This window comes from Notechis scutatus, chromosome 1 (assembly GCF_049901735.1).
Source record: "Notechis scutatus isolate UNSWTSFEM ecotype Mainland chromosome 1, rNotScu1.2, whole genome shotgun sequence".
Lineage (NCBI taxonomy): Eukaryota > Metazoa > Chordata > Lepidosauria > Squamata > Elapidae > Notechis > Notechis scutatus.
In genome coordinates, this window is record NC_142009.1 from 69,750,128 (window position 1) to 69,773,271 (window position 23,144).

The 23,144-nt window shown below is 44.6% G+C and overlaps 2 protein-coding genes across 3 annotated transcripts in view; both read left to right on the forward strand.

The window, feature by feature from the left end:
• ADSS2 (adenylosuccinate synthase 2) overlaps nt 1–23,144 on the forward strand; it is a 47,440-nt gene that overhangs the window by 11,716 nt on the left and 12,580 nt on the right. For both annotated transcript variants that reach the window (XM_026669395.2, XM_087967126.1), the window contains exons 2-5: nt 16,105–16,207; nt 18,478–18,546; nt 19,424–19,474; nt 20,859–20,925. In XM_026669395.2, coding sequence (XP_026525180.2) covers nt 16,105–16,207; nt 18,478–18,546; nt 19,424–19,474; nt 20,859–20,925 — 290 coding nt within the window. The remainder of the gene's footprint in view (nt 1–16,104; nt 16,208–18,477; nt 18,547–19,423; nt 19,475–20,858; nt 20,926–23,144) is intronic.
• Nucleotides 1,095–4,388, forward strand: LOC148132842 (uncharacterized). The gene is made up of 2 exons (XM_087952565.1): nt 1,095–1,241; nt 3,320–4,388. Exons 1-2 carry the CDS (start codon nt 1,107–1,109, stop codon nt 4,214–4,216), a joined length of 1,032 nt encoding a protein of 343 aa, XP_087808691.1. The 5' UTR covers nt 1,095–1,106; the 3' UTR covers nt 4,217–4,388.

Below are 23,144 nucleotides of genomic sequence, written 5' to 3' on the forward strand. Positions count from 1 at the left end.
TCCTTAGCTGGCAGACGCCATTTTTAAGTGCCACCTCATGGCCGTGCGCCTTTTATCCTCCATCCAAGCTGTGTGAGGTATCTAGACTGAAGGCAGCAGGATCTTTTTCTGGATTCTTGGAGTTTTTGATTTACCCTCGTTTTGGCTATATTGCACTCGAGGTTATTCTTTTTACTGAAAGATCGTTGGCTTAACCCTCACAGCTCAACTCTCAGCAGCGCAGCAGCAAGCACCCAGGCCTGTGTCCGCCTGTGCAGGAAGGCTGCTGAAGGCCCTTATACTCCTCTCCCTGGACCTTAGGCATTCAAATTTGGCTGATTGGGTTCTTTTCAATATTCTTCTTCTCAATAATATTGGAAGTTATTATATATATTTCTGCTCTTAGGAGCAATAACACAACCTTAACAACAATATTACAATATTTATTACAAGTTTAATAATCATCAATATTAATACATTATTTGACAGTATAATATTTTAATTCTATAAAATATTATCACTGAGATACGACTAACTATAGATGGATGGATGGATGGATGGATGGATGGATAGATAGATAGATAGATAGATAGATAGATAGATAGATAGATAGATATAGATATCAGTAAAAAAAGGGAGGGGCATAAGTGTTTATCAGGGCAACCGTTCTTGACTCAGATCGGACCCTGGGTGTGCCAACCGCCTTATCTTACTTATATCCAAATTGCTGCAATACAAATTTAATCAGAATGGCAGATGGTAACACCTCCCAGACCCCTTCCTTGAAGGCAAAAGCCAAAACTCACCATAAACGCAAACAGGCTAAAGAGACTTCTAAAGCCTCAGAAAGGCGCCATAAGGCCTTAGAAAAAGAGGTTGCCAAGCATACCAGGAAAGCACACACTGTGCCTCAGGGCTTCCCATCTTCCAGTCCATCTACTTCACACACCCCTCCTCCCCTAGATCTCTCCTCATCCAGGCGCAGCTTACCCCCACAAGGACAACAGATCCAAGTTCCCGGGACACCGGCCAGAAGGGCTCCAGAGGCCACTTTCACTCCAACAGCCGCTGGCCTCCGCCAGGGCGAAACTCTCATTGAGGAGGTCCCGGAAAGAACGAGAGCCTGGATGGAGCTGGCTATTCGCCAGGGGATCGCGGCTGGGCTTCAACAAGCAGCCATGCCCAGACACTACCCTGTGGTCCCTGGCGTAGAGTCACAATCACTGAGGTCCTTGCCCAGGTCGGACCAGCACCAGACCCAGGTATATTTACAGGGGGAGCCCCCCTTCCAAGGGCAGGAGGAGGAGGAGGAGGAGGAGGAGGAAGTGGATCAGATCATGCAAGCAGATGACTCCGAATTGGGGTTGATGCAGGATAGTGAGCCCCTGTCAGAGGCAGACCCCTTAGAGGGAGAAATGTCTGAGGATGAAGGGCTTATTCCTGACCAGCCCGTTTTTACGGGCTTATTTCGGCCACAGCTCTTCAAATCCCTATTGTTTAAGGCGAAGAACATCACATGCCTAAGCAAGCAATCACCATCTGACACTCCTATCCCCTCAGAGGAGGGGCCAGAGGACCTGATCTTCAACCAACCGGTTGTTGAGGTCATCCCAGTCCCACTCATGTTTTCCGACCTGGTGCAGAAGGAGTGGGCTTCTGCAGCGGTGTACTCATCCCCAACTGGCCACGATAGGAAATATTTCAACCTGGACCCCGATTTTTCAAAACTACTCAGTACCCCCGAGGTAGATGAACCCATAGTGGGTTTAGCGTCCTCCTCTATTCCCAGTGACGCACTGGAGGTCTTAAAGCCAGAGGAAAAACGGGCCGAGCTAGCCCTGCGCAGAGCACATCAATCTGACACATGAGCTATCAGATCAGCTACGGCCGCCTCCTTCACGCGGTCATCTCTTAGATGGCTTCGCCTTTTGAAGCAACACATCCCTACTTCGAACATTAGGGCGCACCAAGACATCACCAAACTCACTGCTGCCGCTGAATTCTCTGCTGATGCCACATACCACGCAGTCAAGTTTTCAGCGAGGGCCATCACATCTCACGTCACAGCGCGTCACTTGCTATGGCTAAGGCACTGGCAAGCAGGCTTTAAACATAAATCCAAGCTGGCTTCCTCCCTCATAGTGGGAGACAAACTGTTTGGCCCTTCCCTAGATCCATTGCTAATTGAAACCCGCAGCAAGAAGAAATTCCTCCCCTCCCTTGCTCGAAGATCAGATCCCAGAAGTCCCCAGTCCTTTTATCAGGGACCCTTCTCTCCCAGATACCAGAGACCCCCATCATTCAGATCGGGACAACAACATGATAGGTCCGACTCAGTGGACAGGAGTAGAAGGGGTGGTCAACACAAAAGGGCTTTTCGGGGAGCAGGAAACAGGCCCGACCAAGATAACTCAAGGAACCCATTTCCCATTGGCGGATGCCTTAAATTATTCGCGGACCAATGGGACCTCTCTACCTCTGATTCTTGGGTCAGAGACATGGTTAGATTTGGCCTTGCTCTGGAGTTTCAATCCATTCCCCCAGATTTCTTCATGTCATGCCCTCCTTCCAGAGATCCGATTAAGCGTAATCTCATGGATTCCGCTATCCAACATCTTCTGGACATAAGAGCCATCCAACCAGTAGCTACCAAGCAACGAGGGCAAGGTTTTTATTCACATCTTTTCGTTGTACCAAAACATTCGGGGGGGTGGGGGTGGAGAGCGATCTTAGATTTGAAATGTCTCAACCGTTTCCTGGTATATCGCAAATTTAAAATGCATACCCTCCAATCAATATTACTGGGCATTAGACAGGGACGTCCTCACGTCCATAGACTTGACGGAGGCGTACCTGCATATTGCTATTCGGCCTTCCCATTATAAGTTTCTGAGATTCTGCTACAATAATCACCATTTTGAATATGTGGCTTAGCCTCTGCCCCCAGGACCTTCACCAAGGTCCTCGCAGCGCTAGCTGCCCATCTCAGGAACATCCCCGTTCGCCTCCAGTGTTACCTGGACGACATCTTGATTTTATCTCCTTCCGCCCATCAAGCAGTTATAGACACTCAGACCACATTAAAATCTCTACAAGAGCATGGATTCCTAATAAATTGGAAGAAGAGTCAATTAACACCATCGACTCGAATAATTCATTTAGGGGCCGTTATAGATACAGTGGAAGGCAAGGTTTATCTGTCACCAGATAGACTAAACAGCATTCAAAAATCAGTTAAGGAGATCAGGTGGCTTAAGAGGGTGTCCTTGTTGAATCTATCAAAATTGTTGGGCAAAATGATATGCATTTCTGTTATCCCTTGGGCCCGCCTTCACACTAGATCCCTCCAGTGGTTCCTGCTACCGTACCAGAGATCCGACCGAAGCAACTCCAAACACAAAGTCAGGGTACCACCCAAGGTCCTCATGTCTCTCCTCTGGTGGTCCAAGCCGGTCATCAACAGAGGCTGTCTCTTCAAGGAGCCACAAAGGCTCACCATCATCACAGACGCCAGTCTGTTTGGATTGGGAGCTCACGTCCAGTCGCTTACAACCCAAGGCAGATGGTCCGCAACAGAACAGTCGTGCAGCATAAACTGGCTGGAACTTCACGCAGTACACCTGGCCCTTCTCAACTTCTTCCCCCAGGTACGCGGTCAGCACATACTGATTCTGACAGACAATGTGACAGCCAAAGCTCACATAAACAAACAAGGGGGCACGTGATCGAAACAGCTAATGAGGGAAGCGGAGCTCCTGTGTCGCTGGGCGGAGAAAAACCTACTTTCCATCAAAGCAGAACACATTTCGGGCCTGTCAAATACACAGGCAGACTGGCTAAGCAGGGCCACCATAGATCAGTCAGAGTGGCGCCTCCACCCATCCCTGTTTCAAGAAGCAGCACGGACATTTGGTCAACCGATGGTGGACCTATTTGCTTCCCCTCTCAACACTCAGCTCCCAAGATTCTTTTCCAGGTACCCATCCCAAGGGGCGGAGAATTACAACTCGCTCCGCTGCCGATGGCCCCCGGGGCTCCTGTATGCATTCCCTCCACTGGCCCTGGTTTCCAGGGTCATCCAGAAGTTACTAGACGAGAGGGCGGAACTACTTCTAGTGGCGTCTTATTGGCCCAGACGGCCATGGTTTGCAGACCTCCGCAGCCTCTCGGTAGCCCCACCCTGGAGAATCCCGCCAGACAGAATCTCATTAACTCAGGGGCCTCTTCAACATCCTGACCCTCAATGGTTACAATTGACCGTCTGGAGGTTGAGCAGAGTGGCTTGAAGAGCGAAAAGCTCTCCAACAGAGTTATCAACACTATCCTAGCCGCCAGACGCCCCTCAACAATTCACATTTATAACGGCACATGATCCACTTTCTGCAAATGGTGTAGTAAATTTCAAGTTGATCCTGTCTCCCCATCTGTCGCTCAGATTCTAGAGTTTCTACAGGAGGGACTTGACAAAGGGCTGTCACCTAATACACTAAAAAGACAGGTAGCGGCCTTGACATCAGTTATCACTTGCGAGGGTCTCAGTTCTCTCTCACATCACCCACGCATAAGGTCCTTCCTTAGAGGAGCCACCAATTTACATCCTCCAGCAGTGCACCGTTACCCCACCTGGGACCTTAACAAGGTCCTTGTCGCCCTCACTAAGGGGCCTTTCGAACCTTTGAGGAAGTCAAGTCTCCAATTCCTGACATACAAAGTAGTTTTCCTTGTAGCGATCACCTCCGCTCGTCGTATTTCAGAAATTGCAGCCTTGTCTGTCAGACAAGATCTCTGTTTGTTTCATGCCGATCGAGTGGTCCTTCGTCCTGATCCCACATTTATGCCCAAGGTCAATTCGGCTTTCCATAGGGCACAAGAGCTCATTCTTCCAAATTTTTGTCCCAGACCATCACAGGCGATGGAGAGACAATGACATAAGCTTGATGTAAGACGCGCTCTGCGAATTTATATCAAGCGTACAGAGACCTTCAGGAAATCGGAGGCCTTATTTGTGTCCTTTCAGCCCAATACCCAGGGTCACAAGGTATCACCATCTACGATAGGCCATTGGATACGGGCTGCAGTAGCTAAATCATATCAGTCTCAATCTCTGCAGGTGCCTAGGGGCATAACAGCTCATTCAACTAGGAGCACAGCAACTTCGGCAGCTTGGGCCACACAGGCACCAATAACTGAAATATGCCGGGTTGCGACTTGGGCTTCCCCATTGCCCTTCATTAGACATTATAAAATTGATGTGTTTGCCTCTGCGGAGGCCTCCTTCGGCAGAAGAGTACTGCAACGGGTCCACAGGGACCAGGAGGAGATTCCAGACCAGATGGAGTCCCTCCCGTAGGACAGGCCAAGCTTTGGCATGTCCCACTACTGGATGCTCTGAACAGCTCATAGGAGAAAGGGCGTTGGTACTTACCTGATACGCCCGTTCTCTTTGAGCTGTGAAGAGCATCCAGCCCCACCCTTTTTCCGTCTGGTGGGGTCCTGTTTCGGCCAATGAACTTTTTAGGTCGTGAGGATGAGAGCACTTATTTCTCTCGTCTTCGCAAAAACTGGGGAACGCATGGAGGAGTCAGGTGGAGGAGGAGGAGCGTTCCTCAATTAAAGATCAGCCTATGGATGCAGAGACTGAAGCACCTCCCACTACTGGATGCTCTGAACAGCTCAAAGAGAACGGGCGTATCAGGTAAGTACCAACGCCCTTTCTCTTCCGTTTCGGAGCTGTCCCAACTTCAGCAGCTTTAATGGCTGCCTCTTTGCCGCTGGCAAGAAGAGCTTCTCCTGGATCTACCAGGGACTTTGCGGTATCCCTGGGATCGACAGGATGCGCTCTTCACTTTTATTGTCTCTTCGGGACGGTTTAGCTCCAATAGGACCGTCCAGGAGCAAAGATATCGGCAGCGACCTCAGACCTCCAAGATCGCATGCCGTATCGTCGCGACGCCAGCTCCCCCCTCCCCTTGGAGTTTATTTTGTGTCGGGTGTGTTTGTGTGTGCTTATTTTTTAGAACAGCTTTCCCTAATCCACTATCCTATTATAGAATGGTGTTTCAAGCAACATTGCTCCCGGACTGTTTGACTCTTTGTTAGAAATTTATCATAGTTATCTTGGGCAAACAATTTTTGTCTGTTGGATAAAATATTAATACTGTAGTGTACTTTTTCTTTCATAAAATTTGGTTTTGTAATTCCAAGCACATTGTATAAGAAACTGCTATCAGAGGTAAATAATGATGACGTTTTATCCTTTATTTCCTTTTAGCTATTCAAATAATTTTATGCCACTCTCTGCTGATAACTCCTCTTCTAATGATATCTGAAACTTTATTATAAGTTTGGCCTGAAAAGCTTTTCAATATTTCTCACTTCATAAGAATTATATACTGCTAATTTAGGCTGAAATCCAGAATGTTATTTAGAAATGAGCCCTAATGAATACAGGGAAAATATGTATTTCTATGTAAACATACATGGACTTTGCACTTTACAATAAGGCATGCCAATAATGAACTTATTTTCTGTTCTAAAGTGTTAATCTGTGAGATTACTAGATCATTTTCATTTGAAGCATATTTATGTAACAGTTGTGCATGCTGATGAAACTGGATATTTTAGAATTATCAACGAAGTGGTCAGATCCTTCATGTCTAGCAATCTGAGCCAACATGATTTTTTAAAATAGTTCTGCCACTGCAGTCATAAAGCAAAAGCTTTACTACAAGATTTTATTCCTATTAAAATAAATGTGATAGCGGCATCTAGATGGTGAAAGATTGCCTTTATTTAATTGCATTCCTAAGAACTGAATATGATTACGAGAGTTTTGTTCTATATTCCAGAGATATACTGATATATTTGTAATTAGAATATATGTTATGGCTTACAGATGTGTATACAGTAGTTGCAATGAGAGAGTGGCCTATTCTCACAGTTGTATTTCTTTTGATTTGATATATTTGGCCTTTGATCATTTTAATGTCTCCTGATTATATTAAACTGATTGCATATAAGTATATGAACTTGACAGGGAAAAGATGTTGTCTGAACATCTTTCTGATCCAAGTGAAACAAGCTATTATTGCAGTGATATCATCATTTGTTCTCCTTTTTTGTTAATCCACAATAAAAACTATTGGGGATTCTGTGCATATTAGGATTTCTATCTGCAAGATCAATATGAGTATATGTTTGACATACATTTTGTGATATACCATTAAGGTCACATTTAGTGGAGAGATAGTAATTAAAAGATTTTAGTTTGATTTTTTAAAAGCATGATTTAGTTAACAAAGTATAACTAAATTTATAGTGTAGTTTAATAGTTTAAATTTATAGTTTATAGTTTTAAATACAGTGGGCACCAGGGACTGGTTTTATAGAGAAAGGTTTTTCTGTGGACCAGAGAGGGTGTGGTTTTGCATGCTGCCTCTACCCTACAGATGGGGCTTTGCTTATTTGCGCGGATTGGTTGCTGGTATGCTGTGGATTGGTGCATGAACTGGGGAACCCTGGCTTAATATATAAAATGTTGACCTCAGTATGACCAAATCAGTGGTGCAGTTTTTTGTTCTAGTTGTGTCAACTGACCTTTAGATTACATTTGGCTGGTACACTCAGAAAATGGACAAGATTAGAAAAAAAAACCCAAACTTCATATATTTTAAATTTATAATTTATAGTTATAGTTTATAAAGCAATGGATGGAAACTAATCAAGGAGAGAAGCAACCTAGAACTAAGAAGAAATTTCCTGACAGTTAGAACAATTAACTAGTGGAACAACTTGCCTCCAGAAGTTGTGAATTCTCCAACACTGCAAGTTTTTGGGAAGAGGTTGGACAACCATTTGTATAGGGTTTCCTGCCTGAGCAGGGGGTTGGACTAGAAGACCTCCAAGGTCCCTTCCAACTCTGTTATTCTAAATAAAACACATTTAATATGTGTGGAGTGCACTCTTTCCTCTTTTTATGTTATTAAAACATTTCAACTAAAGGTTGAAATGTCCTTTCAGAAGTAGAATATGAAATGTCAATGTAGTTTTAGCTAGCTTGCATTCCTCAGAGAGATGTCTAGATTAGACAGTTACTAACAAGGAATTTATAATGTCATATATTTTGTTGCTTTCTTTGTATCAGTGACTCCACTGAGACTTCAGACAAGTTGCTTATTATTTATTTACAGCTCTTAATAGGTAATTCCTTTGTCTCAAGGAATTAGCTAGAATAATAAACATGGAGATATTTTCATTTGCATGTAATGTTTTTGAGAGTTCTAGTCAGTGAAAATGAATCAATAATTTAATTCAAACCAGTTATATATGTATTCAAGATTTTAATGAAGGAGGGGGGAAAGCCCCCCCCCCCCCCCCCCCCGGCCCCCGCCCCCCCCCCAGGGGGGGGGGGGGGGGGGGGGGCGGGCCCCCCCCCCCCCCCCCCCAACCCCCCCAACCCAAAAAAAAAACAAAAAAAAAAAAAAAAAAAAAAAAAAAAAAAAAAAACCCCGGAAAAAACACCCCCCCACCAAACCAAAAAAAAAAAAAAAAAAAAAAAAAAAAAAAAAAAAAAAAAAAAAAAAAAAAACCCCCCCCCCCCCCCCCCCCCCCCCCCCCCCCCCCCCCCCCCCCCCCCCCCCCCCCCCCCCCCCCCCCCCCCCCCCCCCCCCCCCCCCCCCCCCCCCCCCCCCCCCCCCCCCCCCCCCCCCCCCCCCCCCCCCCCCCCCCCCCCCCCCCCCCCCCCCCCCCCCCCCCCCCCCCCCCCCCCCCCCCCCCCCCCCCCCCCCCCCCCCCCCCCCCCCCCCCCCCCCCCCCCCCCCCCCCCCCCCCCCCCCCCCCCCCCCCCCCCCCCCCCCCCCCCCCCCCCCCCCCCCCCCCCCCCCCCCCCCCCCCCCCCCCCCCCCCCCCCCCCCCCCCCCCCCCCCCCCCCCCCCCCCCCCCCCCCCCCCCCCCCCCCCCCCCCCCCCCCCCCCCCCCCCCCCCCCCCCCCCCCCCCCCCCCCCCCCCCCCCCCCCCCCCCCCCCCCCCCCCCCCCCCCCCCCCCCCCCCCCCCCCCCCCCCCCCCCCCCCCCCCCCCCCCCCCCCCCCCCCCCCCCCCCCCCCCCCCCCCCCCCCCCCCCCCCCCCCCCCCCCCCCCCCCCCCCCCCCCCCCCCCCCCCCCCCCCCCCCCCCCCCCCCCCCCCCCCCCCCCCCCCCCCCCCCCCCCCCCCCCCCCCCCCCCCCCCCCCCCCCCCCCCCCCCCCCCCCCCCCCCCCCCCCCCCCCCCCCCCCCCCCCCCCCCCCCCCCCCCCCCCCCCCCCCCCCCCCCCCCCCCCCCCCCCCCCCCCCCCCCCCCCCCCCCCCCCCCCCCCCCCCCCCCCCCCCCCCCCCCCCCCCCCCCCCCCCCCCCCCCCCCCCCCCCCCCCCCCCCCCCCCCCCCCCCCCCCCCCCCCCCCCCCCCCCCCCCCCCCCCCCCCCCCCCCCCCCCCCCCCCCCCCCCCCCCCCCCCCCCCCCCCCCCCCCCCCCCCCCCCCCCCCCCCCCCCCCCCCCCCCCCCCCCCCCCCCCCCCCCCCCCCCCCCCCCCCCCCCCCCCCCCCCCCCCCCCCCCCCCCCCCCCCCCCCCCCCCCCCCCCCCCCCCCCCCCCCCCCCCCCCCCCCCCCCCCCCCCCCCCCCCCCCCCCCCCCCCCCCCCCCCCCCCCCCCCCCCCCCCCCCCCCCCCCCCCCCCCCCCCCCCCCCCCCCCCCCCCCCCCCCCCCCCCCCCCCCCCCCCCCCCCCCCCCCCCCCCCCCCCCCCCCCCCCCCCCCCCCCCCCCCCCCCCCCCCCCCCCCCCCCCCCCCCCCCCCCCCCCCCCCCCCCCCCCCCCCCCCCCCCCCCCCCCCCCCCCCCCCCCCCCCCCCCCCCCCCCCCCCCCCCCCCCCCCCCCCCCCCCCCCCCCCCCCCCCCCCCCCCCCCCCCCCCCCCCCCCCCCCCCCCCCCCCCCCCCCCCCCCCCCCCCCCCCCCCCCCCCCCCCCCCCCCCCCCCCCCCCCCCCCCCCCCCCCCCCCCCCCCCCCCCCCCCCCCCCCCCCCCCCCCCCCCCCCCCCCCCCCCCCCCCCCCCCCCCCCCCCCCCCCCCCCCCCCCCCCCCCCCCCCCCCCCCCCCCCCCCCCCCCCCCCCCCCCCCCCCCCCCCCCCCCCCCCCCCCCCCCCCCCCCCCCCCCCCCCCCCCCCCCCCCCCCCCCCCCCCCCCCCCCCCCCCCCCCCCCCCCCCCCCCCCCCCCCCCCCCCCCCCCCCCCCCCCCCCCCCCCCCCCCCCCCCCCCCCCCCCCCCCCCCCCCCCCCCCCCCCCCCCCCCCCCCCCCCCCCCCCCCCCCCCCCCCCCCCCCCCCCCCCCCCCCCCCCCCCCCCCCCCCCCCCCCCCCCCCCCCCCCCCCCCCCCCCCCCCCCCCCCCCCCCCCCCCCCCCCCCCCCCCCCCCCCCCCCCCCCCCCCCCCCCCCCCCCCCCCCCCCCCCCCCCCCCCCCCCCCCCCCCCCCCCCCCCCCCCCCCCCCCCCCCCCCCCCCCCCCCCCCCCCCCCCCCCCCCCCCCCCCCCCCCCCCCCCCCCCCCCCCCCCCCCCCCCCCCCCCCCCCCCCCCCCCCCCCCCCCCCCCCCCCCCCCCCCCCGCCCCCCCCCCCCCCCCCCTTTCATGAAAATAAATGTTGAAAGCATGGAGATCTTCAGGATTTTACTGAGTTTTACTGAGTTTTGTCATGAAAAGAGTGACATGATATTGTATCGTAAGCTCTATTCCTTTGGGTTGTGCGTGCCACTTCATGTTGTACATACAAACGCTGTGGGAGTTTTTCCACAACTGTGCAATGCTTCTTTTATCTTTCTGCTATCCTGTGGATATTTCTGGGTCAGCGATACATAAATAGTAAAATTAATTGCATTTTCTTTTACTTGCTCTTATCAAGATAAATACATTAACAAACCTAAATCTTAATGTATCTTTCTTTTAAAAAGAAAGAGAAGATCACTGAATACTGAATTTGAGGTGATAAGAGTATTCTGGACAAAAAGGAAGTAATCAGATTCAGAGAAAGTCTTTGTTAAATCAAAATTTAACAAAGATTCCTAGTGAGCTTATAGTCATTTCTGTATAATCTTGGGAGAAAAACAGCATGGAAATTGTTCGCTATTGCCACATTTTCAGGATTTTTGCTTCTACTTTCCAGCCTAGCCTACAGACAATTTGCATCTGGTGAACATCTAGCCAAAAATTAACCAAGTTTGATTGTGCTTAGTTCCCTTAATCAACCAAGATTAGTTGGTTGGGAAAGGAAGAGTTTGAATATAAATGTAAGGGCAAGGTAAAGCTATAGAATATGAAATTAAAAGTGAACAGGGCACATCCCTGATTACTTTAGGAATATGATTTTGTCCTGCAATATATTTTCTATTACTTAAAACCTTAGCATGTTTTTGACCATTTATTAATGAAATTCCTGGATGTAAGGGGAACTTACCAAATTTGCAGATGATACTAAGCTGGCAGGAATAGCTAACACCCAAGAAGATAGGCTCAAGATCCAAATGGATCTTGACAGACTACAACACTGGGCCATATCTAATAAAATGAAATTCAATATAGAGAAAAGTAAAGTCCTACACTTAGGCAAGAAAAACCAAAAGTACACATATAGACTGGGTGAAACCAGGCTCAATAGCAGTAACTGTGAGAGGGATCTTGGAGTCTTAGTGGACAACCAGCTAAATATAAGCCAGCAGTGTGCAGCCGCCGCCACCAAAAAAGCTAACGCAATCCTAAGTTGTATTAACAGAGGGATACAGTCAAGATCAAGGGAAGTTGTGGGAGCGCCACTCTATAAAGCCTTAGTAAGACCACACCTAGAGTACTGCATCCAGTTTTGTTCACCACATTATAAAAAAGATGTTGAAACTCTAGAAAAAGTACAGAGAAGAGCAACCAGGATGATTAGGGGACTGGAGGCTAAAACACACAACGAACGGTTGCAGGAACTGGGCTTGGCTAGTCTAGTAAAGAGAAGGACCAGGGGAGACATGATAGCGGTCTTCCAATATTTGAGGGGCTGCCACAGGGAGGAAGGGGTCAAGCTATTTTCTAAAGCTCCTGTAGGCCAGACAAGGAATAATGGATGGAAACTGAACAAGGAGATATTTAACTTGGAAACAAGGATAAACTTTCTGACATTGAGAACAATTAACCAATGGAACAGCTTGCCCTCGGAAGTTGTGGGAGCGCCATCAGTTGAGACTTTCAAGAAGAGATAGATATGTACACAGCAAAGAAATTCTTATTGTAGAATATTTACACCTATAGAACTTTAAGCTAATAAATGTTTTGTTACTTTTAAGGTCTGTTGGTTATAGATAATTGTTTTTGGACATTCACAGAATTCTCATGTTTGCCAATAAAATAATGCCATTATGTTTTGGTACCTGAAAAAAAAAATGGGAAAGGAGATGGACCATAGATGTTACCTCAGCAACCTAAGTTTCAGACTTAGGTGTGTTCAGTAACATTCTGAAAAGCAAGGTAACTGTCACTTAGTTGAATATAAATAGAAAAATGATATTGTAAAGAAACGCCTAATATCATAAAACAATATGATAAGTGACAAATCTTTTGAGAACTCAACCATATAAACAGTTATAGCCTCTTTGCTCTGTAAATCATATTCTGATATTGATTATCTACAAATATAGTGTTCGAACTTGTAAAAAGGAAAGCTTCACACGCAATGCTGTTGTAGAAAGTTAGCACCCACCCTTCTCCTAGAAGAATGAAATATTCTAGGAATTATTATGTTTTCCTTGATGAAAAAAGGAGAAACATGCTTTTAAAGACAAAGCAGCTTCCTGCAGCTCCCTGCCCCACCTTCAGCTCCAGGGTGATGGGATTAAGACATGGCCCTCAGGACATGGTAAGATAGCCCTCTACCCATCTCACCACATGGCACCTGGGAAGATTATATCACCCAGCAAGATTCAACCAAGCTAACCCTGCATGGCCCCATGGGAGTCTGACAACCAATCAGGATACATTTCTTGCCACAGGAACAGGAAGCAAGTAAGTTCAAAGCCCCACAGAGGTTATAAATCTCTCTCTCTCACCAGTGTGCTTTTTTGCCCAGGACTTCAAAACCATGTGGTCCTGTCCACCAACCATTCTTCCAAGCAGTCACCATGTTTCCAGTGTCTTTTTTCCCACTTGGAACTGAACCCAGATGGACATTTCTTCCAACACTGTTGGAAGGCATTCACAGGAGGGCATTCACAGGAGTTTAGATTCTTATAGAAAGAAGAGCTGCTTGTCACTGAGTTCTGCACTGTTTTATGTTACCTGAACATTATTTTATGCCTGTTCTAAAATAAACAAAAGAGGATCAGTTTTGACATGTCTTCAGAGTGGTAGCTGTGTTAGTCTTTTACATCAAACCCACTAAATAAAAACTCTTAAAGGTTCCCCATTCAAACACAGCACTAACCATCTGAATTTGATGGAGTACGAACATTGGATGTGGGGGTAGAATTATCATTTGGATCAACCTATCACATACGTTAAGCCTCAAATTAGCCCCAAGGAGTGTCTGAAGATTCTTATATTTGAATTAAAAAATGAGTGCTTCCCTGTATCTTGAATATATGTGAATACATCCATTTGTGAAATCTTAGCTCATATCTGTAGTTACAAAAAACAGATAAATGATAGGTGCTAAGAAGATTTGTGTGCAAGTGAAAATATGTTGATTTAAATAATTGAGAGCTCATTGACAGAAAATAATAATGATAACAAGACAGCAAATGCTGCCTCTCCAGCAAATGCTCAGATATATCAAAATTTTACCTCATGTGGGAAAACCAATTTGTCAGGCAGACCTTCCACTTCCAAATAAGCCGCCTGAAAATGGTTTGTCCCAAAGTGGATCTTGATGGACTTCTTTCAGCTAGCCCCCTCCCCTCCCAGAGCCAGAAGGAGTCATGGCAGCAGGTGGCAGTGGCTTGAACCCTTCCCTCATTGACTTTCTTAGAGAAGCTGCCGGCAGGGAAGAGTTCAAATGTGATCATGTGATCACAGGGTGCTTGGCAATCCATTATAAGTGTGAACAGCTTGCCAAGAGCCAGATCTCACTCACCTAACTACAGGGGCCCTGCAATGGCTGTAAACTTTAAGCATGGGTCGTAGGTCCCTTCTTTTCAATGTCATCATAATTTCAAACGGATGTTGAATGAATGGTCATTACGCAAGAATTACCTGTAAAAGCAATTTAGGAGTACATGTATCCCATCATGACCATGGGACTTTTCTTAGCTAGTAAGCCCTGGCACCTCACTGATTTGGAAACAAACTTTTCACCCTTTTGTCCTGGATTGGGATCCAAAACTCTAGGAGGTACGGTGTCCACTGTTTAGTAGCCCTCATAGTCTGGAATTACTTCTTATTTTGAGTTTGGATTTCCTTCTATATTGCTTTTACCCATTGGGGGTTCTTTCTGCCCTTGGATATATCTAGAATAAATCCACATACTTTTTGTTGCAAGGCCCCTTCAAGCAGGGGTGGGATGCTACCGGCTTAACAACCGGTTCAGTGATTGCACGCTGTGCATGCATGTCATGACTAACATAAACCCCCTGCGCCTCTCAGCTGATTAGCAGGGCAATCCGCTCTGCCGCGCCAAACAGCTGACAGGATAAAAAGGACCTAGGAGCACGGGCGGATGGGAGGGCCTAACTGAAGATCCTCGGAGCAAGTCAGACCTAACTGGTTCTGACAGCTGCTGTTAGGAGCTACCGGTACAACCGAACCAGTCCGAACCGGTAGCATACCACCCCTGCCTTCAAGTACTGAAATACTGCAATCATATATCCTCTTAATTGTCTCTTTTGTAGTCTAAATGTACCACTTATCATTTTTATCAAATGGTAGATGACTTACATGAAGAACTTGTGGGTGGGTGTGAACACAGTTTTGCTATGTTTTCTGTATTTCTTTTTTTAATCATTAACTGTAATACCCTTTTGGAAAACTTGTTGGAATGGGACTGAGGGTGGGCAGTGTTTTTACAGTTGTTTGGATCATATCCAGGAAACCTCTGGGGACTGTTTTTTTGACCCCTGCTGTCTGGGTACATAGGACTTCTGTGAAGATGCAGCTATTTTATTGAGCTTTTAACTGTGATATGATTTTAGTATTTGTTATATTTAATTTTAATTTGTATTGATAACTTTTCATTCTGTTTTTCTTAATTTTTAAGTATGTCTTGAGTGCTTATCAGAGAATTAGGGTACGCTATAAATCAAGTAAGGTAGCTATAAAAATAAGTATTATACTCTTCAATGCTTTTCTTTTCTTTTTTGCTATTATTGTGTGTCTGTATATCTATCTGAGCAGAAATATTATATTTGATGGCATACTTGCACAAGTGGTTTACTGCACAATCACTGCTGTAGTATTTCCATGTTTGTGAAAAGTTGCTGTATTTTAATGCTGCATTAATTTGTTTATTTAGATGCTGCCCAGACAATAGATAAATAACTTCAGATTGATTCTTGGCAGCTCACAGTGCAAGATAATGTAAAAACAATTTACATGAAACAGTAAACATATGTGAATGACAATTGTTAATGAGCAACATACTAATTCATAGTGTTAAATAGCACCTGGTTGACATCTGCTACAGGAAAACCTAAACTAAATAGCAAACACGTGCCCCATTTTGCTAAGCATTATGTCCAATTCCAATTTGCACATACATAGATAACTATAGCCAAAGCATTTCAATTTTCTTTTATATGTTTCTGATCTTTGGAGGAAATTAATGGTAGTGTCAGTGCTTTAAAGGATGAGATCTTTCTTTCACTAAAACAACCTACTACAGTACTAAATTTATTTAAACATTGTCTCCAGTAATAATTTTATTTCCTTATTAGTACACTTATAAATGAAAAGACAGGTTGGGAGAAGCAGTCAAGTAATATCAGTGCACTGAAGAATATTTATATTCATGTTTGTTTTTGCTATTAAGATAGGTGTCCTCTAGCTGTAAAAAGAGACATTGAAAGCATCAAAGTATCTTTAGTGAGAATATAATTTTTAAATGTTTGTTTTTAACTGAAGCTAAAAAAATTATTTTTCACAGGGAGGTAATAATGCTGGACATACGGTTGTTGTAGATTCTGTGGAATATGATTTTCATCTGTTACCCAGTGGTATCATCAATCCAAAAGTCACAGCATTTATTGGTGAGTAATTTTCACTACTGTGCAAACATACCATTCTTATTAGTCAAGATCTTGAAAGTTCACTCAGTGTTTATGAAAAATTTGAAATGCATTGTTCAGTAACTACCGTGAGGAAATACACAAGGACATATGTCACTTGCTACAATATTTATGCAAATAAAGAAGGAAAAACACATTTCTAGATACCACCCATGTTAGTGGTATCTATGGAAATGATTTGTTTGCTTTTGTTTCCTCAGAGGACCACACTATTTGTAGTTCTACTTCAGATATATTTCTGAGTAGATGCAAAAAGTTAATACATCATTGAAACAATGCTGGGAAACCTCTCAAGTTAAAAGAGAGAGGATAGGACAAAAAGTATCCTTACTGTATTTGGGTATTGCTGTTGTTTTTGATTTCCTGAGTGATTCTAATGCTAGGTTTGGGAGAAAGTTTTGTTAGATGAAACAGTTTGTTTTACTATAATGCAGTAAGTTGCAGATTCCCCCCAAAAAAAATACTTTTATATGGATGCTAAGCAAAAGGAACTGTATATCTCTTGCTGTGTGCCACAGGATGATCCATTTTGACCTCAGAATTCTGGGTTGAATGAGTTATCATCTGTCTTCCCTAGCAAATGTAACTGCAATGCATAGTGGGGAACAGGATGTATTTTTCTTCTTCTGAGTCATTCCTATTTCCATATATGAATATATTTTTATATGCGTTTTATACATGAAAAATCATTTTTATTGGTTAAAGTGCACAAATAACAGGTTGCCTACGTCTAAGCAAGTTCCCTATGTCTGTTGGAACATTTACAAGTAAAAATCGCGATACCCATTCATGCAAGTCTGGGAGTAGGGCAGGCAGGGGCCAAATACATTCTTCAAATAGCAGATGTATTTAGCAACACTGTGTAATAGAGGAGCCTACCCTAACTTTATATTCCTTTACGTATCTTAGACTACTGTTCATCGTATCCTCAACCATCACAATAGAAGTTGCAGTTTGATGAGTCTGGAGGATGCAGCTGTCAGGAATACCTACAAATATTATAGCTGCTCTTTTTCACCGTTTTGAAACATAACAGCAGTTATACCACAGAGATTAAGAAAATATGCCTTGCTTAAAATTCTCATAATGGCATCTATAAGAACCAATGCACCCATCGACCCCTCTCCAACACAATGAGAATCTGGCATAATATAAAGCACAGAGCTACACTATTAGTTTTATTTTGAGAATATGTATTTTGACTTTACATAGATACTTAGATATTCTTAGAAAATTAAAATGCCAGTTGGAAGGCTCCTGCTTGTCCAATATGAAGACAAAGTTGCTGCTTATAATTGTGAGGATGATAAAAACAGGTGGGAAAATTTGTCTTTTACACCGTGGTTGCCACCGATCATATGAACCATATTATAAATGATATATCCCTGTGTGGCAGCCATTTTGTGAGAGTAGTCACAAAAATCTGACATGAGTCCTTCATTTCAGAAGGTATGTGTATGTGTGTGTGTGTGTGTGTATTGGGGGGAGGGGAGATCAGGCACATACCATAGTGGGACACTATGGAATACTATTACCATGTTTACCTGAAAGTAATATTAGATTATTTACCCCCAACATATGGGAAGGCTATCAGATTCTCCAAAGAAATGGAAGATTCATTTCTATGTATCTGTTGTTGGTTTTTGGCGGAAGAAAGAAGTTTTAAATTCAGGGGGGTTTTCCCTTTCAAAATTACCATTAATGTGGTAGTTTTAAATGTTGATGGCAACAACCTTGAAAAAAGAAGTATACATGCCATAGAAGTAATTCCAGGTTAAATTGTAAGCTCTGATGCAAGTAATAAGTAGAGGTTAGTTCATATTAACCAGCTATAGCGTAAAAAGTAAGATCTTCAAACTCTTCCATCTGTATACCAATGTCTGGTTTATGCTATTTGAGACTGCTTACTTTAGGTAAATTGGATCTCCATATTTGTGTTAATTTCCATTGAATGAATGAACCACCCTGCTATATCTGTATTATTCCAAAGGGTGCTTTAACTTTCTGGAGCTGTAGTAGAGGAGCAATTGGGAGAGAAAGTGAGAAAGTAGAATGACAGTGCATTGCCTTGTGTGGGAAAAAGTACTTTCTGGCGAATCAAAATCACCAATACATGATAAATATATGATGTGTGTAACAGTATTTGCATTATTTTATCATACTTCAAACAGTGACCTTTGGAAGAGACCTCACATTATTTTTTTAACTTTCTTTTTTACGTTTTTCTCCAGGAAATGGTGTAGTAATTCACCTACCAGGATTATTTGAAGAAGCAGAGAAAAATGTTAACAAAGGAAAAGGTGAGAATACCTTGGTAAGCTACTATTTGAAGTAGTTCTCATGGTCTTCTCACAACATTATACTAGAACTGAGTGTTAGATAATGTGCTGTTTTCATTCAGTTGCCTTATGTTCAATTAGCAATTTGACAAACAATTACCTTTGGCTTTTCAAAAAGAAAATGTTTGTTTCATGCAGCTAATATCTAGCAATACAGTGCTCCAAAAATGGAAAATGATGTTAGGTTGATACTAAATTAGATAATACCCCATAGCATATTGTGAAAATAAAAATAGAAATATAGACATTCCGAAAATATAGAAACACATATTTGGAAGAACAGACTTATGCGAACCAATCTTCAAAAGCATCCCACAGTCCTGTTCTCTAACTCTGCTTTATCAGCTAGGAAGATTTTTCAGAGCAGTTTTGAAAGACATAGGATTGCAGGAGAAGGAAAGGACATTTCACTGCATGAATACAAGTTCACCAACTTTTTGGTTAAAGTTCAAGGTTTAGAAGTTTCACTGTGCCACTATGAAAATGGCACTTTTTAGAATGGATTTAAAAAATTAAAACACTTCAACTGCAGTGGCAATATGTAGTTTTCTTGTTAGCAATATGGAAATGGTTTGCTGCTGTCTGGGATTTTCCCTTTTTCCTTTCTGCTGTGTAGCTTAAAGGCCTGGAATTCCCAAATGATCTCCCAACCAAGCACTAGCTCTGACGTATACTTCATAATTTTTTGAGATCAGCTCAGATGGTTAAATGTAATCCTACTTCAGAGTAATAACAGTTTGACTTAGGGGAACGTACTCTTGCATAAATATGCATGGGATTGCATCATTAAACACTGACAAATAAAATTAATGAATATTACCTAATATTTCTTCAAAAGGTTTAGAAGGCTGGGAAAAAAGGCTAATTATATCGGACAGAGCCCATATTGGTAAGTAATTATATTAATTGCACTCACATCAATATATGTATAATTCTTTACTAAGTCTTCATAGAAATGATTACTGGATGAACTACTTGTCAATTCTTAGAGTAATTGTTGCAATTCCAAATGCCATTTTTGGATCTGTGGTATCTAGGACATTCAGGGGAAAATATGATTGTTAATGTCTCAAGCCATTTTTTTCTGGTTATACTTCATCTCACTGAGATTTTCATTCTGAGATTAGCTTAGTATTGTAGAATCAAATGCTGGCTTTTGTCATACTTTAAGATACCTTTTTCAACAGAGTCCAGTTAGTTTGGCACCTAAATTGCTCACCCAGGGAATACTGCCTATTCCAGGCTTATTTCTGCATTCTCATTCTTAGCATCAGATTCACATAACAAGTGCTGACTTTGATTACATGGCTTAATCAAAACTTGACTCAAGTAGATCTCTTTTTCATCAGATAAATTTTAAAAGTAATTCTTTAGTGCGTTTCACTCATGTGATCAGTTGCAATGAGAACCTTTTCAGGAAAAATAAAAATTTAATCAAGAAAGAATTGGTATTCTGGGAAATACAGGCTTCCAAAAGTATCATTTGCTTATCGTGTACTGTGAGTACTATAATGAATGAGAAAGATTTGCCTGCTCATACTCTATAAACAGTCTCAGTCCCAAGATCATAGTTACCCATTCATTACTGATTATGATTATGTGCCATTGGGTTGTTTCAATCCTACAGATCACATAGATAGATTTTCTCCAAGACAATTATCATTTCTGATAAGCTACAGATTTATTGTTTAACCATGGGTAACGACTCAGCAGTCTGCCATCTGGAAAGCTTGTTCTGTTACGTGGCATCTCACCCACACCAATTCATTAAATAGGTTTTAAAAAGTTTTCTACTGGCACCAGAAGGTTTTTTTTACCAAGTAAATGGCTATGGAAGAATAATTTGGGTGTGGATCATTAACTAAAGAGCAAAGTTGGAACTAAGCAATCATTACAGCCCGTGAAAGGGTTTTTATAATTTTAATTTCAGAAGGTTCTTTGTGTTACCGTATGTTTGTACAGTATATGAAATTGCATAGGAAAGCCTCACCAATTTAACTCTGAGACTGTTCACAATTGTCACATTATTAGATTCTGCTTGAGAAGGGCTTTAAAAAATATTTGAAAATATAATTTTATTTGCAGCATAGCACAACATAGTTTATAATTGCCACATTTCCAGTCTTGGCAAATTAAGGTGTATGAAGAAACAATTTTTCTTTTGGTGTTTTCTGTTGGATCTTTTGAGTATTTAGTTGTTAATGAAAATAAGGAACTCCAAAATTTAAATTTGCATAGAAGTCTATTCATTTTGTCCTCTTGAAATTTCTTAGTATTTGACTTCCACCAAGCTGCTGATGGCATTCAAGAACAACAAAGACAAGAGCAAGCAGGGAAAAAGTATGTTGTGCTTTGTCAAATATCTTACTCTTTTTAATGTCATGAAAATCTTTTTTGTCAATTCTTCCAGAATATTTTAAGGATAATAAGATGATTCAGAAACTTTTTATAGGAAATCTGAAACATCTATAAATATTTATATTTTCTATATTTTGTATATTGATGAGGCAGGCAGTTTAAAGTTTTAAAAAATGAGATTTTTTGGCAACCCAAATTGTACAACCACAATACATACAATGTATGATTCGTTTAGTAAACTTGGTTTAAATTTTAAGCCTCAACCTGGAGGCTTACATAAAACTCAAAGAATATATTAGAAAAACACTCTGTTTTCTAATGTAGAACATGATTGTAAAGACCAGTTACCTGTTAAGTATATAAATCTTGTTCTTGATCAATAATAGAAAATCTATCTGAACCTTCAGGATCAGAATGCGCATGTTGTTGTAAATAGTGCATTCTAGAAATTAAGGACTCTGAACTAAACCTAATACATACAATCAGGAAATCTTGATCAGAATCAGGAAAAATAACTGTTATTAAATAAAATTGTGTGAGAGTCTAACTCTGTGCCAAAGTGTTGAAATGGCAGCATTAATCTTCAATGATGTATTCAAGGAGGAAAGGGACAGCACTGTTTGCTTGTTATTTTATTTGTGTATGTTTCTATCTGTCATGCCAAAAACAAATGATCAGATTTGTAGAGCTATTTTTTTCTGGATCTCTTCCCATACACTAGCAAAATATATATAAAAAATATGATTTTGGTTTCCTCCATGCAGTGCCAAACAATTTTTTCAAATACTTGATAAGTTCATTAAAAAAACACTACCACCATCCTGGTGGACTCCCTTTAAAGATGCAAAATAAAAATATGGAAAACTGCTTTTTATCACAATGTAAGAAGAGGCAATATCAAATTATTGGTGATGTGGTATTTTTTGTATGGGTGTTAAATCGTTGCATACAAAAATGCTATAATTACAACTCTGGCTAGTTGTTTGTAATATTTGCTATGTTTTAGAATATAATTTTTATTTAAATAGAATACTTTTTAGCTATTGATACCAAATAATGAACAAAATAAAATTCAGTTGCACTTACAAATTGGCAAAAATATTTTTATCATTTGATTCATATTAGGCTTCCAACTTATTATATTAGTATACTATATTATTATTTATTAATTACTAAGGTGTCTACGTTGGAATAAGGATTCCCGGTGATGTCATGCTTAAAACTGCAGAAGCAGATTGGTTTTGGGGGATTGGAATTCCCCCCTCCCCAAATATCTGAAGTGTAGATTAACTTTGACTCAGTGGTCTAAACTAAGATTTAGTAACTGCAAACCCCAGATACTGGAATCATTTATGCTTAATATACATTGCTCAGTGCATTACGCTTTTATTGAATATTGGTACAGATCAGCTGAATAATATTACAGCATTTTGATGCAGAGTATAATGAACCCTTTCTGGTTTTTATATATAGCAGCTGAGATCATACATTAATTCAGTATGTGCTTTGCCTGATTTAGGCTTAGAATGATACGTGATTTTAGCCATTGTGGTTTGAAAGACCCACATTTATATTTAAATGTTTATTCAAATTGTAGTTAAAAAATGCTTCCTTTATTTGTGGTTAGAGGCCAAAAGCTGAATAATTTGAGAGTCAGGTGAAGATATAGATATAGATACAAATATACTGTAGGGCTTACAATCGTGAGAGATTTTTTTGACCACTTTGAATGATAATGTATACATAATTTTAATTTGAATAATCTTAAAATTTAGCAATGTTGCAACTTCTACACACTGCTTTATGTTAAAGCAATTTGTAACATGCTGATAATCATACTATTAAAATTCAGTGAAATGTTTGTAACAATTTGTAAATTTTCAAGTAATGTAAAATAAATGTGTATTTTTATATTTATGATATTTAACAACAGAAAGTTAATATTTAAACTGTGTGCAGATGGGCACATACCTGCATACACAAACATACATTTAAATTATTTATATTAGTGTTTACAAAAATCTGCCACTGATTGTGACTGACATTGTCTGCCTTGTATCCCATTCTGCCCTTTTTCAATCCTCCCCTTGGATGCTCACGTGAGAACAAGTTTAACTCCTGTGAGCGGCGAGTAGAAACCATCAAAATGAATTTTATTTTAAAAATATTAACAAGAAATCAATTATCACATTTGAGAGTCA